This window comes from Pongo abelii, chromosome 9 (assembly GCF_028885655.2).
Source record: "Pongo abelii isolate AG06213 chromosome 9, NHGRI_mPonAbe1-v2.0_pri, whole genome shotgun sequence".
Taxonomy (NCBI): domain Eukaryota; kingdom Metazoa; phylum Chordata; class Mammalia; order Primates; family Hominidae; genus Pongo; species Pongo abelii.
Window position 1 is genome coordinate 31,177,254 of NC_071994.2, and position 15,189 is coordinate 31,192,442.

The window sequence follows — 15,189 nt, forward strand, 5'->3', positions numbered from 1 at the left end:
TCAAAGACATCAATCAGTGTAACTTTCCAAAGGAGAAAATGAACCACCTTGGGAAGAGGACCCCAAACATTCAGGATCCCCTCAACCACTTGGTTAGAACACGGAGAGACAGCAGCTAAAATCGACACAGAACTGGAAAAGGATCTTAAGGCTCCTGACCCCCGGTCCCCTGTGGGTTCTGGAAATCTGGACTGCTGCTTTATTACAGAGGGGAGCACTAATCAAAGGACAGTGTCTTCAAGGAAAACATTTCAGAGACTCCCAGGACTAACAGCCATGTAAATATTCATTTCCATAAGAAACCATTATCGATGTTTTTAGAATCTTTTTAAAAAGCAGGTTTGACATGATAATATGTCATGATGGCAGTAAGATTCCATTTCAGCAGGGTAACAGATACCTAGAGAAACAGACTGAAAGCCCCCACTGGGGGTCTCTGATGGAGGAAGGTTATGGAGACTTATTTTCTGGGCCAACAGGCAAGCTCCGTGTAATCGCTCTAACGCTCAATTTCCTCATCTGGAGACGACACCAGCCTGTTACTAATAAGGCTTCCGCAATGATCAAATGAATCAATAGAATGTAAAATGCCTGGGATAGTGTGGCCTAGAGGAAGCTCTAATAAGCTCTCCTCATAATCAGGACTTCCATGGAGCTTCCTCGTTTTTCTAAAACATTATCTTTATTCCTTTTATTTTTTTTTAAGTTATTTGGATAAAACTATCACTGAGGGCACTCCACTAACCAAGAACAGAAATACACTCAAAGTGTCCCAAAATGAGCCTCTTCTACAGATTCAAGAGGCAGAAAATCTAATGTCTTAACTCAGCTGGAAATTAATTTTAGTCCATCAATAGGTATCTCACAAAGAAATAAAACTAGTAACTAGAGAAAAGGGAAAACACTCAACTCACTAGATAATTTTTTTAAATTAAAAAAAAGTAACTGTTTTCAATGATTAAATTAACCAGAAAAATATTTTTTAAAGATGTTACCCAGGGCTGCCAAGACTAAAATAAAGTCATAGTTTTCACATGTTGCCAGCAAACTGGTGCAAACCTTTAGCAAAACAAGTCAGCAGTCGGTGTCAAGAGCCAGAAAAGGTGCCTTCCCTTCAACCCAGTAATTTTAATACTGAGAATTTAGCCTAAGCAAATTTCTCAAAACAGAGGGAAAGTCACGTCCACCCTCCTGTTCACAAGTGAGCACTGTTTCCCATAGTGGAAAACTGGAAAGAAGAGAAATGCCAAATTATGTGTAAATAAACCATATTATAGCAAGTTAATGGCACTAAAAATGATAAAGAGAAAAATGGGGGGAGATACAGAAAAAACGTTAACAGGTTGAAATGTTACATGAAAAAATGTCAAAATATGAAACTGTACACCCCTGGCGATTACACTGGGGAAAAGCCTGAATGAGAACTTCCAGGATGCCAACAGTTGATCTGAGTACAGACGCTTTTCCTCCTCCTCTGTCCTCAATTTTTACAATATGTGATCTTATTATCTTCACGATTAAAAAAAAAAAAACTTCCTGTCTGGTAAAAATCCTTCCTCTGCTGTGGATACAGAAGAGCTGCTCACTGCCTCATATCCCACCACGACACACCTCTCCAGGCTCTTTCTTGCCCTTTGAAAAGGGCAAGAATTCTCTTTTTTAAGAAGCGTATTGTCTTCCCAATGCCAAAGCTCCACAAGGCACTTGAAGTAATCACCTCTCCGAGGCGAGAACACTGCCTTCACTCACCTCCCCTTAAGTGCCCAGTTGCTCCAAAGAATCAGAGAAAGGGCTTTGTAGCTCATGAGCAAGACACAGAACCAGTTTCCCTGCCTCCGGGAAGGCGGCAGGAATTCCACATCAGCCGTTCCCATCATCCTTGAAAAGGTGGTCAAGTTGGTCACCCTGGAGACCTCAGCCCTGTCCACCCTGACTCTGGCTGAAACCATTGTATATTTCTGTTGTCTGGTTATGCATAAGTTCTTTAAATGATCCTAAACATTTTGACCAGCAGAAGTAAAAGTGCAGAAGAGACTGAAACAGAAGAGACTGAAACATAGGGGGATGGTTAAGTTACAGTGTCACTACTTGACAGAGCATTAGGCAGCCTCCCAAAACAACTGTGAATCCTCAGTATAGAATGTGGCCAAGGGCCTCTAATGTTAAGTAGAAAAAAGCAGGTAATTGAACCGTATTTCCCCATGAGAATAACCAAATAAAATAGTTGGTACAGATTTAACCAATAATAGTTAATGTTTACAAGCCACTTACTGTATACAGGCACTGTGCTGCGTGCTTCATACAGGTTAAAATTTCACAACAGTGTTAAGTATCAGAAGTCTTATTACCCCCATTTTGGAGAGGAGGAAATTGAGGCACCAGGAGGTTAAAGAATTCTCTTTAATCCTCCCAAAGGCTAAAGTTTAGAACATTCTGGTAAGTTTCCCACGATCACACAGCCCCTTAAGGGAGAAGAAGGGCTCAGATTTTGACACAAATAGACCTTCTCAAGGGCTCACACCCTCAACTCCTAGGCTGGAAGGGAACATATAAGAAATTTTAGGCCAGGCGCGGTGGTTCACGCCTGTAATCCCAGCACTTTGGGAGGCTGAGGCGGGCGGGTCACAAGGTCAGGAGATCGAGACCATCCTGGCTAACACGGTGAAACCCTGTCTCTACTAAAAATACAAAAAATTAGCCGGGCGTAGTGGCGGGCGCCTGTAGTCCCAGCTACTCGGGAGGCTGAGGCAGGAGAATGGCGTGAACCCGGGAGGCAGAGCTTGCAGTGAGCTGAGATCACGCCACTGCATTCCAGCCTGGGTGACAGAGCAAGACTCCGTCTAAAAAAAAAAAAAAGAAAGAAATTTTAAATGAAAGTAGAATTTGTTTTAGAAAAGAGACTTTTTCTCCTTCCCTCTACTATCTAAACTTTCTAATGTTCTGTTTTCACAATTTAAAGACAAAAAAAGAAGGGCTACAGAGAGAGGTTAATGTATGTTTGGGGCGCATGGTTTTTTAATTATGTTTTGCTCAAAGGACTAAATAAATGCCACTCAAACCTCCACCACACTTGGGGGCTAAGGGTAGGAAGTCGGGGGAAAAAATAATGGAGAATAGCCAAGAATGAGCCTGTTCCAAACCAAACCAAGCAGCTCCTGGCAGCTGCCGACAACATCTTTTAAAAAAATATTTGCTCTCCACCATGTCTTCCAGTTTGAGCATGAATTCTAAAATCGTGAGACTGGAGTGACAGGACACAGAATGCCATAGAATGCACTAATATCACACAGCTGCTATTGACAAAGCTGGGCATACAATTAGGAATCAACTCCTTAATCCTGCGTTCTTTCAGAAACTGATCATGTGCCAAACATTCCCAGGTCAGCTAACAACAATCCGTATGTGCCGAAGTTGAAATATACACCATATCTCAAAAATGGTAACTTGGCATAATTGTACAGTGTTTAATAAATCCTCAAAACCAGACAGATGACAGAGCTCACACATACTATGTCATTTGCTCAGATTACTAATGTTACAGCTCTAGTAATTCTGAGGCCATGTTAGAAACAGAGAAAAGCTAAAATAGACATAATAATACTTTTAAAAAATAATTCTGCAGGCCGGGCTTGGTGGCTCACATCTGTAATCTGTAATCCCAGCACGTTGGGAGGCGGAGGTAGATGGATTACTTGAGCTCAGGGGTTCAAGAGCAACCTGGGCAACATGCTGAAACCCCGTCTCTACAAAAAATAAAAATACATTAGCCAGGCATGACGGCGCACTCCTGTGGTCCCAGCTACTAGGGGGGCCAAAGTGGGAGGATCACTTGAGTCCAGGAGGTTGAGGCTGCAGTGAGCTGTGATCATGCCATTGCATTCCAGCCTGGGCTGGAAAACAATAAACAAACAGACAAGCAAATAATTCTGCAAAAATAAAAATTCAGTTTGTATAGTGATCAATTCAGAAAGATCATATGCAACAAGCAGTATGAAATATTCTCCCCAAATAACACACCCCTAATTTTCCCATCCCCAAAACTTCTCTGAAGGGCAGGAGCAGGCACTGGGGATACGGGACCCCTTGGATGGGCGAAGGACCAGTTTCAGAGGGGGCGGCTTGCTCCAGAGGTGTGTGAACTCCAAAGCCAGTGCCCCTTCCCATGCATCAACAGACTGGGCCCCAAATTCCGGTCAGAGATATGTTAAAAATTCAAATGACTGGCTGGGCACGGTGGCTCATGCCTGTAATCCCAGCACTTTGGGAGGCTGAGGTGGGCAGATCATGAGGTCAGGAGTTTGAGACCAGCCTGGCCAACATGGTAAAACTCTGTCTCTAATAAAAATACAAAAATTATTTGGGCATGGTGGTGGGTGCCTATACTCTGGCTACTCAGAAGGCTGAGGCAGGAGAATCGCTTGAACCCGGGAGGTGGGGGTTGCAGTGAGCCAAGATCACACAACTGCACTCCAGCCCCGGGTGACAGAGCAAGACTCCATTTCAGGGGAAAAAAGAAAAGTTCAAATGATTAATCTGTCTTCAGCTATTTCCTCAGCTGGCTCCCAGAGAGACAGCAGGCTCAGAGCCAGGACACATAGTTCTCCTGTCAGACAGGCCACGTGGCCTGGTACCCAAAGCACATGAAAGAGCCAGGAACCATCATCCAGTCATGTGGTCTCAAGGCAATCCCCTGTTGAGACAACCCTGTGCCCACCACTTGTCAGTCATGTTTCCTATCTACCAGGGCACCCAGGAGGATGACCACACAGGGCACCATGGCCAAGCTCACTCTGCAGAGACAAACTGAAGAGGAAGAGAAATACACCTCTGCAGGGCAGGGAGCAGGATCATTTGACACCACGGACCCCTCTCAACTCACATCCCCAGTGCCTCTTTTCTCGTAGATGATCATCAACCCAAATCTCATGCATGTTTCGGCGTCATGAAACAGGTAAAGGGCTGAAAAGGAGGTGGGGTGGGAAGGATCACAAAACTATTTGATCCTGGTGGTGCCCATTAGAAGATGACATCCCCAGCAAAGGCTCAAGCCATATCTATTGGCAGAGAAAAGGGGATGGGAAAGCATGTTACTATGTATTCAGTGCCAACTCCATGCTGAATACTTGGTGGGATGCTATGCCTCATTTAATCATCAAGAAAATTCCACGGTGCTCTGTAAGATGGTCACCAACATGGACTCTGGAGTCAGGCAGCCCTGGGTTCCCAAGTCCAATGTGCCACTTGCTGGTTTTAAGATGCTGCAGCCACATAACCTCTGGAATGCTCAGCTGGCTCGTACATAAAGCGAAGGCAAGGACGGGACTCCAGGGTAGGGATTAGTACAGCCTGATGGTAAAACCTTCTGCTCTCTCAAAGCGTTGGCTCCACCACCACCAAGATCCCTGTGTCTACACAGAGCATGTGACTCTGAGATGGAGATACAGCAGAGAAGCAGGACTGCTGGCAAGAGGCACAAAACCACCAGCTTGCAGCAAGCAGAGTGTGCAGGGTCTAAGCCAGCTCAGGACTTGCTCCCCTCTGCCCCAGGATGGCTGCCACCCCACCCCAGCAAAGGGCCAGGCCACTCACGGCACTCCTTCTCATCACTCTTGTCGAAGCAGTCAGGCAGCCCGTCACACTGCCAGGCGCCCGGGATGCACCGTCCATTGCTGCACATGAAGTTGCCTGGTATGTTGCACTCGTTGGTGAAGTTGTTCCCGGGGAGCAGCTGGCTCTCTGTCAGAGAGAGGGGACAGGTCAGATGGCACAGCAACAGCAGGGACCTCAGCGCCCCTCAACTGAAAGGTGTGTGGTTTGGTATAGGTGAGACTTCCGGTAGGTGACTCAACCTCTCTGACCTTCAGCTTCCTCATCTGTGAAATGGACTAATAATCTGCCCCAGTCCACCTCCAGAGACTGAGAGGACTAAATGGAGAAATACAGGGAACAAACATACTTAAATGTCGGGCACAAAATGGGTGTTCACTGACTTTTTTTCTTTCTCCATCAAAGACTGGTTGTAAAATCCAAATGTTCTTTTCTGGCCATCAGCAGTGGTTAAAAATTAAAATTCTAGACAGGAGTGAGCACGGGACTCCCAATGTCTCCAACAGCAGGAACTGCAAGATCTTTCCAGGCCTCACACTCTGTAGCCCTTACAATCACAGAATCCTTGAAGTTGGGCCAAGTTGGAAGGAATACTGGGAGATCATTTCACTCTAGGAAACAGGAGCCCAGACCTATAAAACCAACCTGCCTGAGGTCACACAGGTAGAAAAGATCGCATTGAATCTTGAATTCGAGATTTGTAACCTCCACGAGGGTCCCAAGGTCATGGAATTGCCTGCTAAGAGTTACTGGAGGCTGAGAACCAAGCTGCAAGTTCAGATTCAACTCCACCGAACATGGTCATAAAGTGCCAAAGCCCCCAACCCAAACAGCCAACCCTCAGGCTGGAAAGCAAATAGAGAAGGCCAGTGCTGTGGCGGTGGAGGTGGGCAGGATGCTGAGTTCATCTACCAGTGGACCCTGGAGGCAGATTTTCAAGGGAGCCAGGATCTGATAGATCTGACCAGTCTGAGCCATTGTGATCAATGGCTGGGAGATAAGGAGCCATTGAGTAAAAGAGTTTTGGTGAAAAGCAGGAAAAAAAAAAAGACCAGTCCTTCAGCACACCACAGCTCCAGAGCTCCCTCCTGAGTCATTCCATAAGCATTTATTGGACACTTATGACCAGATACTTGTGCTATGTTCTAAAGACGCAGAGATAAAGGCTAGGGCTTATTATATCTTTACGCTGGAAAGGCACACACAGCAAAATAAGAACAGGGATGTCTGGACCTGCCTGGGGGTAGTAGGAGAAGAGAAGCGTCCATGATTCTCTTTCATAAACCTTGCCAAAGAGAAGCATCTCTAGATCTCCAGATCCCTAACATCATATCCTCCTACAGGCCACTATTCTTTATGTGTGCTATTCTTTTTACCAGGGATGCCCTTCGGCCTGCTGGGTCTCCTAGTAAATCCCTACACACCCTTAAACAAACAAATATGTCGCCTTTCCTCTGACGTGTTCCCTGGCTTCTCCAAACACAGATGAGCACTAACTCTGTAGTCTGGTGATAGTACCACTGGGGTGATACTAAAAATATTTTATAACTAGAACAAGCGGGCAACAACCAATTGCAATAGACACTGTCACGGGCAAGCAACACCCCACCGGCCTTGGTGCATGGAATTTCCCTTGTAGACCATCTGCTGCATTATACAGAATTAATAATGCACATGCATGTTTCATTACTGAAAATGAGCTTTCATCGCTCACTGGAGAACTCTAGGAGAGAAGCTACAATGAGGGGCTCTACCCTGCCCAACTGCCCATATCAGAATCCTAGAAATCTCCCTTGTCCCCTCCTCAATCTATCAACCCCTACATGTGGCCAGCCCCCGAGTCTCCATTGCCACAGTTGCGACTCCAGCCAAAGCAGCCACCCTCTCTTACAGGGATTGCTGCGCAGCACAACTTCCCAACTTGGCCTCCCTGCCTGCCATCTTGCTCCTCTCCAACCCACTCTCCCCTCTGTGGCCAGAAGGATCTGTCTAAACACCAAATCAATCATTTCTTAACTTTAAAAGGTCATTGAATGGCTCCCTGGTGTTCTTAAGATAAAGTCAAAATTCAAATAAATCAAAAAAGATTCCGAGAAAGAGGGTAGCATCTACAGTGGATGTTGATAGACACACAGAGATAAAAAGTAAGCACCCTTCAGGTCTAGAGAACAGTGTCAGCAAAGACTCTGTGCAGGAAGACATAGCCCAGAGCATGGAACAACATGGAATTTAAAAATCATGTAGCTCTGATTGTTAGGAAATGCAAAGGTATTATGCTACTATTTCTCCTATTCTGCTGCAATTTCTCCTATTGTAGTGCAAAGTCAGCCATCCCTAATTAATCATGATGCTCTGTTTCACCGAGCCAAGAATCAATATGAGACTCCCTCTCAAGACCGGACTCCAGAAAGCCACCAACAACCCTGAGAAGAACATGAAACCAATTCACCATCTCCAGGCAAGGACTTGAGGGGGACCCCAGAAGGGCAGCCAGGTACTGGATACTAGCCAGACAACGAATGCTCAACCCAGAAAACCCCCACATTCCAGCTGTTTGCTAACAACTGCTCTGTTGTTAGAGAACTGCTCTGTAGCAGAGAACTCTTCAGGGGCCTGGAATGTAACGGTCATTCTGCTTTCTTTGGAAATACTTACACTTGCATTTGTAGAGTTAGCCCCTCGTAGGCAAGCCCCCCGGAAATGTCACTGCAACTGTGAAATCTTGTTCTGATAAACAGATTTCTGGAGCGGGAAAATTGGCCAGATTAGATTCCAAAGTACTTGCTCTGAGAGTCAATAAGGCTGGCGGCACATGGACTTGACAAATGGATGGGTGGATGCAGAGACTAAATACCATGTCTGTTACACACAGGTGGTCCTGCCAGCCATGGGGCTCAAAGTGCTTTCTCAGCAGGACCAGGGATCCTGGGGCCTGGTGAACAATAACAGAGAGGCACATTCTTTTTGCTCTTCTGAGCAACTGCATAAGACATGCAGCTGGTGCACAGCCGTGTGCTTCAGGGAAGTGACATCATCAAACTCAAAGCATGAGGAGAGCCAGTAACGGTAGCTCACACCTGTAATCACAGCACTTTGGGAGGCCAAGGCGGGTGGATCACTTGAGGTCAGGAGTTTGAGACCAGCCTACCAACATGGTGAAACCCCTTCTCTACTAAAAATACAAAATTAGCCGGGTGTGGTGGTGCACACCTGTAATCCCAGCTACTTGGGAGTCTGAGGCAGGAGAATCGCTTGAACCCGGGAGGCAGAGGTTGCAGTGAGCCAAGATCACGCCACTGCACTCCAGCCCGGGCAACAAGAGCAAAACTCTGTCTAAAAAAAAAAAAGGCATGAGGAGAAACTAAGGCAAAGGCAGGTTAAATCTTATTGATTCTGTCTTCAAAAACCTGCCTCAAACCCATCCAATTTGCGTCACTCAACTGGCACCACCCAATCCAAGCCGCCATTATCTCTTGCCCTTTTCAACCATGGGTTTTCAATTGGGATCAATTTTGCCCCCCTGGGGCACTGTCATGTCATACGGCACTGTCTGGAGACATTTTGGGCTGTCATGATGGGAAGATGGGGGTGCTATTGGCATCTAGTGGGCAGAGTCCAGAGATGTTGCTATACCTCCTGCAATACACAAGACAGCCCCCACAATGAAGAGTCATCCAGCTGAAAATGTCAATAGTGCTGAGGTTGACAAACCTTAGTTTATTAATTAAAAAACCTTTGGACTTCCCACTTCTCACTCCTTCCAGGTCCTTCTCTTCACACAGAGTAAGATTTTAAAATGCACTGAGGGTTCTCTGTGTCCTCAGAATAAATCTAAAACTCTGGCCCTAGTTTACAAAGCCCAGCATGGTCCAGTTGCTGCCTGCTTCTAGATATTCATTTTGAACCATCTCCTGCAACACACCTCAGTGCCCCCTGCTGTGAGGCCTCCAGATATGCTGTTTGCTGACCCCGGACATTCTTCCCCCTATCTTTCATCTGTGTAATGGGCTCAACTGTGTCCCCCAAAAATTTATATGTTGAAGTCCTAAACCCTAGAACCTCCGAATGTGACTGTATTTGGAGATGAGGATCTTTAAAGAGGTAATGAAGTTAAAATGATGGCATTAGGGTGGGCCCTAATTCAGTATGACTGATGTCCTTCTAAGAAGACATCAGGGAAGAGACCATGTAAGAGGGAAGACCATGTGAGGACACAGGGAGAAGATGACCATTCATAAGCCAAGGAAGAGGGGCCTCAGAGGAAACTAATCCTGCACCTCCATCTCAGACTTCTAGCCTCCAGCACTGTGGGAAAACAAACTTCTGTCATTTCAGCCACCCAGTCTGTGGACTTTGCTATGTTAGGTTGGTGCAGAAGTAATTGCATAATGCACAAGGCAATTACTTCTGCACCAACCTAACAGCAGCCCAAGCAAACTAATACACTTGGCTAACCTCATTCATCCAGACCTCAGCTTACATCACTTCTTCAGGTCCCTTCATGGACACTCAATCTAAAGTTGGTCCCCCTGTTTTTCACGCTGGTAGTGTCCTGTTTTCCTTTATCCCAGTTTTGCTTACTGGTGTGTCTGTACTGTCTCTCCATCTAGACTTCATGAACACTCCGTGAAGGCAGAGAGGCACTGTTTTGTTCAACTCTGCACAATGGGCACCTGACCACTCTGTAGGTCTCCAATAAATACTTGTAACCACTCTAAGAAGAAAGCCAAGTGTTCAGTCACTAATTTATTTCCTCCCTTTCCCCCATACTCCTCCCTAGAAAGTTCCACCTGCCCCTTGCCTCATCCCCCTAGAATGTGAGTGGAATCTGTACATACATAGTTAAAATAAGGGACATGGGGGTGTCTGGATTTGTACAAGTAAATTACTACCCAGTCTGCTTTAAAAGAGGTTAGAAATCTTTTCAGGCCGACAGCAGGACTTTCTAGTGGCTGAAATATTTATCCCATCTTAGTGCCTTGGGACACATTTAGAATCCAAAAAAGACAGGCATTAGCACGAAGTTGGCTAGCTGGGGTTTCTCCTCCTCCCTTCTCTTTTTTTCATTAAGCTGAAAAATGAAAAAGAGTTGCCCACTTTCACTGCAGCACATCACTTACTTAAAATAACTACACCATCTGCACCAAGAATGAAAAAAAAAAAAATTACAAGTCCCATTCTATTGGACAAAGGCAAAAAGCCTGCTGCAGAAGGTTCTTCCAAAACTGCTGGCTCCCACAAATTTATATTTGACAAGGGGGCCAAAACCGGAGCAACTACAAAAACTCAGACAGCTGCTGCATTCCACTCAAATTACTCCAGAACATGCAGTTAGTGATGTTGACTTTTCCAGCTGAGAAATGGGAATTCCATCCTACCAGCTGGAGTCCTCCTGGCTCTCTCCTCTCCTTCTGCTGTTCTTCCCGCCCTAGGGGGACCCCTTGTCATGATGCAATCTAGAACTGACATCTGGAAACCATGACAGCCCTGCTTTCCAACTTCTGCCCAGTGGCCTTCATTTTTATCCTCTGCTTCCTGACAATCTGGATCTGAAGGCTCAATGAACAGCAAAAGCAAGACATACACCCATACATATGTACAGACACACATACGGCTTAGCATTTGATTTTGCAGAACTCAAACAGATCTTGTCTAAAACCTCCCCAGAGAATTAACAACCTCTTTCCACTGCCCAATGCCAACAAACAGTGTCATGAGGCCACTGAAGGCCACTGTCTGTTTTCCGTGACTGTCTTCTTCAAACGTACACACACACACACACACACACACACACACACACTCCATGCACAGGCACAAGGCCAGTGAGTGAGCGCCTCTGCAATGAACTGTTTACAAACATCCCTAGAAAACCCCTGAAGACCTCCTCGACTCTAGGTTGCTCCACACAGTAGCATCAGTGACAGAAGACACCAGAGACATCTGTCCTGTGCACTTCCCATTCGGTTCCCATCAAACTGCTTCCTGCTGGGGCCTGACTATGAGGAGCACTCTAGCTGTCACCAAGAACAGTCACACAAGGCTGTCTGAGTTTGGGGCAAAGATGGGCCTTCTGGGTCTAAGCACCTGAGCACAGCCAGGTCTCTAGCTCTGTCTAGACTCTTCAGGCAACCCTGCCCTGTGAGCTCATTCCAGTAGCCCCAGCCTCCATTTACCCAGCTGTTCAAGGAAGACAGCCCAGGGAAATTGGTGAGAAGGCATAACATGACCCCTGGGTTCAGCCCAGGACCACTGGCTATTGATATCCACAGATTTCATATTTACACTGCCTATGATCCTAAAAGAAGATGGTGTGCAATTCTGCAGCAGGAACAACTGATGGATGGAGCCAGTCACCAGGATAGTGAGTGGGCCTAGCTGCCTACTGTGCCATGAGGTGTCTGCACTTTGTACAGCAATATGGTTGTTTCTCCTACAAGGGTAAAGCAGCATGAGTTACAAAATGATAAAGGCTTCATTCCTTTCTTACAAAGCGAGTTAGTAAAGAAAGCCAATGGCTGTTATTAATGGGGCAAGCAAAGAGGTCTAGGTAAAGGACAGTTTTTCACAAGGAAATAGTTTTATAAATTATTTTCGTGCTGTATTTATAGCCTCATTAAGGGCCTGATAGCTGCTACCTACATTTTTTTAGTTATGCTTCAGTGCATTTCATGAGGAAAATTATGTTGCAGCAGTGTTAATCTAGTGGGGGGTTTGCAGAGCCATCGGGATACAGCCTTTGTGAGATCCAAGGTCCACAGTTTGGGGTCTGACAGCAACTCTGGAAGATGCTGTTTGTCATGATACTGACCTCCAAGATGAGCACTGAGCCCTGGCGCCACCCTTGTCCCATCCCTCCTCCCACTCCCTTTAACAGCCCTAAAGAAATCAATTATTATGGACTTTTCACTAGGGAAGACCTGACATCTACTGAAACACATACACATGGCAGAAGTGGAACATCAGTTTTTGTTTGTTTGTTTGTTTTGAAATGGAGTCTTACTCTGTTGCCAGGCTGGAGTACAGTGACACGATCTCGGCTCACTGCAACCTCTGCCTCCTGGGTTCAAGTGATTCTTCTGTCTCAGCCTCCCAAGTAGCTGGGATTACAGGCATGTGCCACCACGCCCAGCTAATTTTTTTGTCTTTTTAGTAGAGACAGGGTTTCCCCATATTGACCAGGATAGTCTTGATCTCCTGACCTTGTGATCCGCCTGCCTCAGCCTCCCAAAGTGCTTGGATTACAGGCGTGAGCCACTGCGCCCGGCCCTGCAGTTCTTTTTTACTCCTTACAGTTGCCCTATGAAATAGGCACCATTTGCATTTTGCAGATGAGGAAACTGAAACTGAAGAAGTAACTTGCCGAAGGTCACACAGCTAGAACAAGTCTGCAAATGGCCAGAGTAAATATTCCAGGCTGTGTAGGCCAAGAAGCCAAATTAAGGTACCTATATAAGAGGAGAGAAAAGAATATTCCACAAATTTTTTATTGATTAAATTCAAAATATTTTCATAATCATTGGGAACAATTTTCTGTAATATAGGTCTACTAAGAAAAAAATGGAACTCTTTTTGGGAAGAGTAATTAACATTTCACTTAATTGAGGTTCAAAGTTAGTGTTTCCCATTATCAAAATATATTATAAATGTCTGATTTTTTTCCCAACCATTTAAATATGTAAAAGCCATACCTGGTTCACAGGAGTGTCTACAAGCAGGTGATGGCTGACTTTGGCCCATTTGCCAACCGACTCCCTGCACTAGACGACTACAGGCTTATGTAAAATAAGAAAATGACAAAAGTGGCCAATCCCAAGGCATATCCTCCCTATCCCATCACATCCACCACTCTGAAATGAGCCCCGTTGTTGACTGGCTGCTCCCAACACCATGTCTTCTTGCTGCTGCATCCTCAGCAACTAGCAAGTGCCAGGTGCCTGGAAGACCCTCCATAAATGCCTATTGACTGCATGAACAGGCAACGGAACCTGTTGACCCTTAAGAACCTTTCCAGTTCTGACACTCTTAAATTCTGTGAATTTATCTAAACAGGAGTTGAACCCATTTATAATCTGCCACGCAATATGCAATGGATAAATAAGATTGGGGTGAAGAACACTTCTGGGCTCCCAGGAGTAAAGGCACTGAAGTCAAGAGTTTCTGCAAGCACTTGCTTTTCACTCACACCCATGTCCTTGCCAAGGGCTGGCTGCCAGTCAGGCCTGGGAGAGAACCCAGAGCAGGAGCCATCCTCCTATGCCTTCTGTCTTTTCAGCTCAATCAGCAGCAGCAGGAGGAAGTGAGTTGGGCATGCCGCTAAACTGAAGGAGGAGACAACTTTACGACCAATTTTATCTGGCTTGTGATAAGCCAGGGCTTATGAAAGAGCCAATCGACTCTGCACTTCAGCACCTCTTAGGAACAGCCACTGCCCAAGAAGGAGGATTTTGCTACAATTCCAAGTTCAGCCCAGCCCCTTGTGCCCGGGAACAACTACAACAATTTCCACAGCCACTGGGAACCATTCGATAGCCTCTCTTCTGCTCCATGCAGATGCCTCCAGGCAGGGCAAATATGGAAAATACCAAAGCCACCTAAGCAATAAGGCCAGAAAAGCAAAATGATCTTCATATAGGCCCCAAAGTGTATCTCTATGAGCTCAGGGTAAGGAAGAAATTCTTAAACAAGACTCAAAGCACAGGCCACAAAGGAGAAGACTGATAAATACAACTGCATTAAAATGTAAGACTCCTAATAATCAATAGATATTATAAACAAAGTTGAAAGAGAAGCCACGAACTAGAAGAAGATTATCTGCCACATGTATAACCCACGAAGTATCAATATCTAGAATTTTCTGACAAAATGATATAAGAAAATACAAGCAGCCCGGTAGAAAAATGGACAAAGCACATGAACAGGTACTTTCACTGATGAGGAAACTCAAATAGCCACTTAATATATACTCAATCTCACTTGTAATCAAAGAATGATTAATGGAACAAGAGGGCTCTCTTTTACACCCATCAGACTTGCAAAAATTTGAAGCCTGACATTCTTAAGTGGCGAGAAGATGGTGAGGAACAGGAACTCACACATGGCACATCTGAAGAGCAATTTGGAAACTCCTAGTGAAGCTCACACACTTTTGTTACTGGAAAAGGGTCCCGATCCAGACTCCAAGAGAGGGTTCTTGGATCTCATGTAAGAAAGAATTTGAGGTGAATCCAGAGTAACGTGAGACCAAGTTTATTAAGAAAGCAAAAGAATAAAAGAATGGCTACTCCATAGGCAAAGCAGCCCCAAGGGCTGCTGGTTGCGCATTTTTATGGTTATTTCTTGATTACATGCTAAACACAGGGTGGATTATTCATAAGTATTCTAGGAAAGGGGTGGGCAATTCCTGGAAGTGAGGACTCCTCCCCATTTTAGACCATATAGGGTAACTTCCTGATGTTGCTATGGCATTTGGAAACTGTTACGACACTGGTGGGAGTATCTTTTGGCATGCTAATGCACTGTAATTAGCATATAATGAGCAATGAGGACGACCAGAGGTCATGTTCCTCGCCATCTCGGTTTTGG

General features: G+C 45.4%; 1 protein-coding gene across 5 annotated transcripts in view; it reads right to left on the reverse strand.

The window, feature by feature from the left end:
• The window catches only part of LDLRAD3 (low density lipoprotein receptor class A domain containing 3), a 287,626-nt gene that overhangs the window by 189,838 nt on the left and 82,599 nt on the right, over nucleotides 1-15,189 (reverse strand). For 4 of the 5 annotated variants that reach the window (XM_024254933.3, XM_063728474.1, XM_054524492.2 and 1 more), the window contains exon 2: nucleotides 5,590-5,736. The exons of the other annotated variant lie outside the window; for it this stretch is intronic. In XM_024254933.3, coding sequence (XP_024110701.1) covers nucleotides 5,590-5,736 — 147 coding nt within the window. The remainder of the gene's footprint in view (nucleotides 1-5,589; nucleotides 5,737-15,189) is intronic. 5 annotated transcript variants of the gene reach the window in all.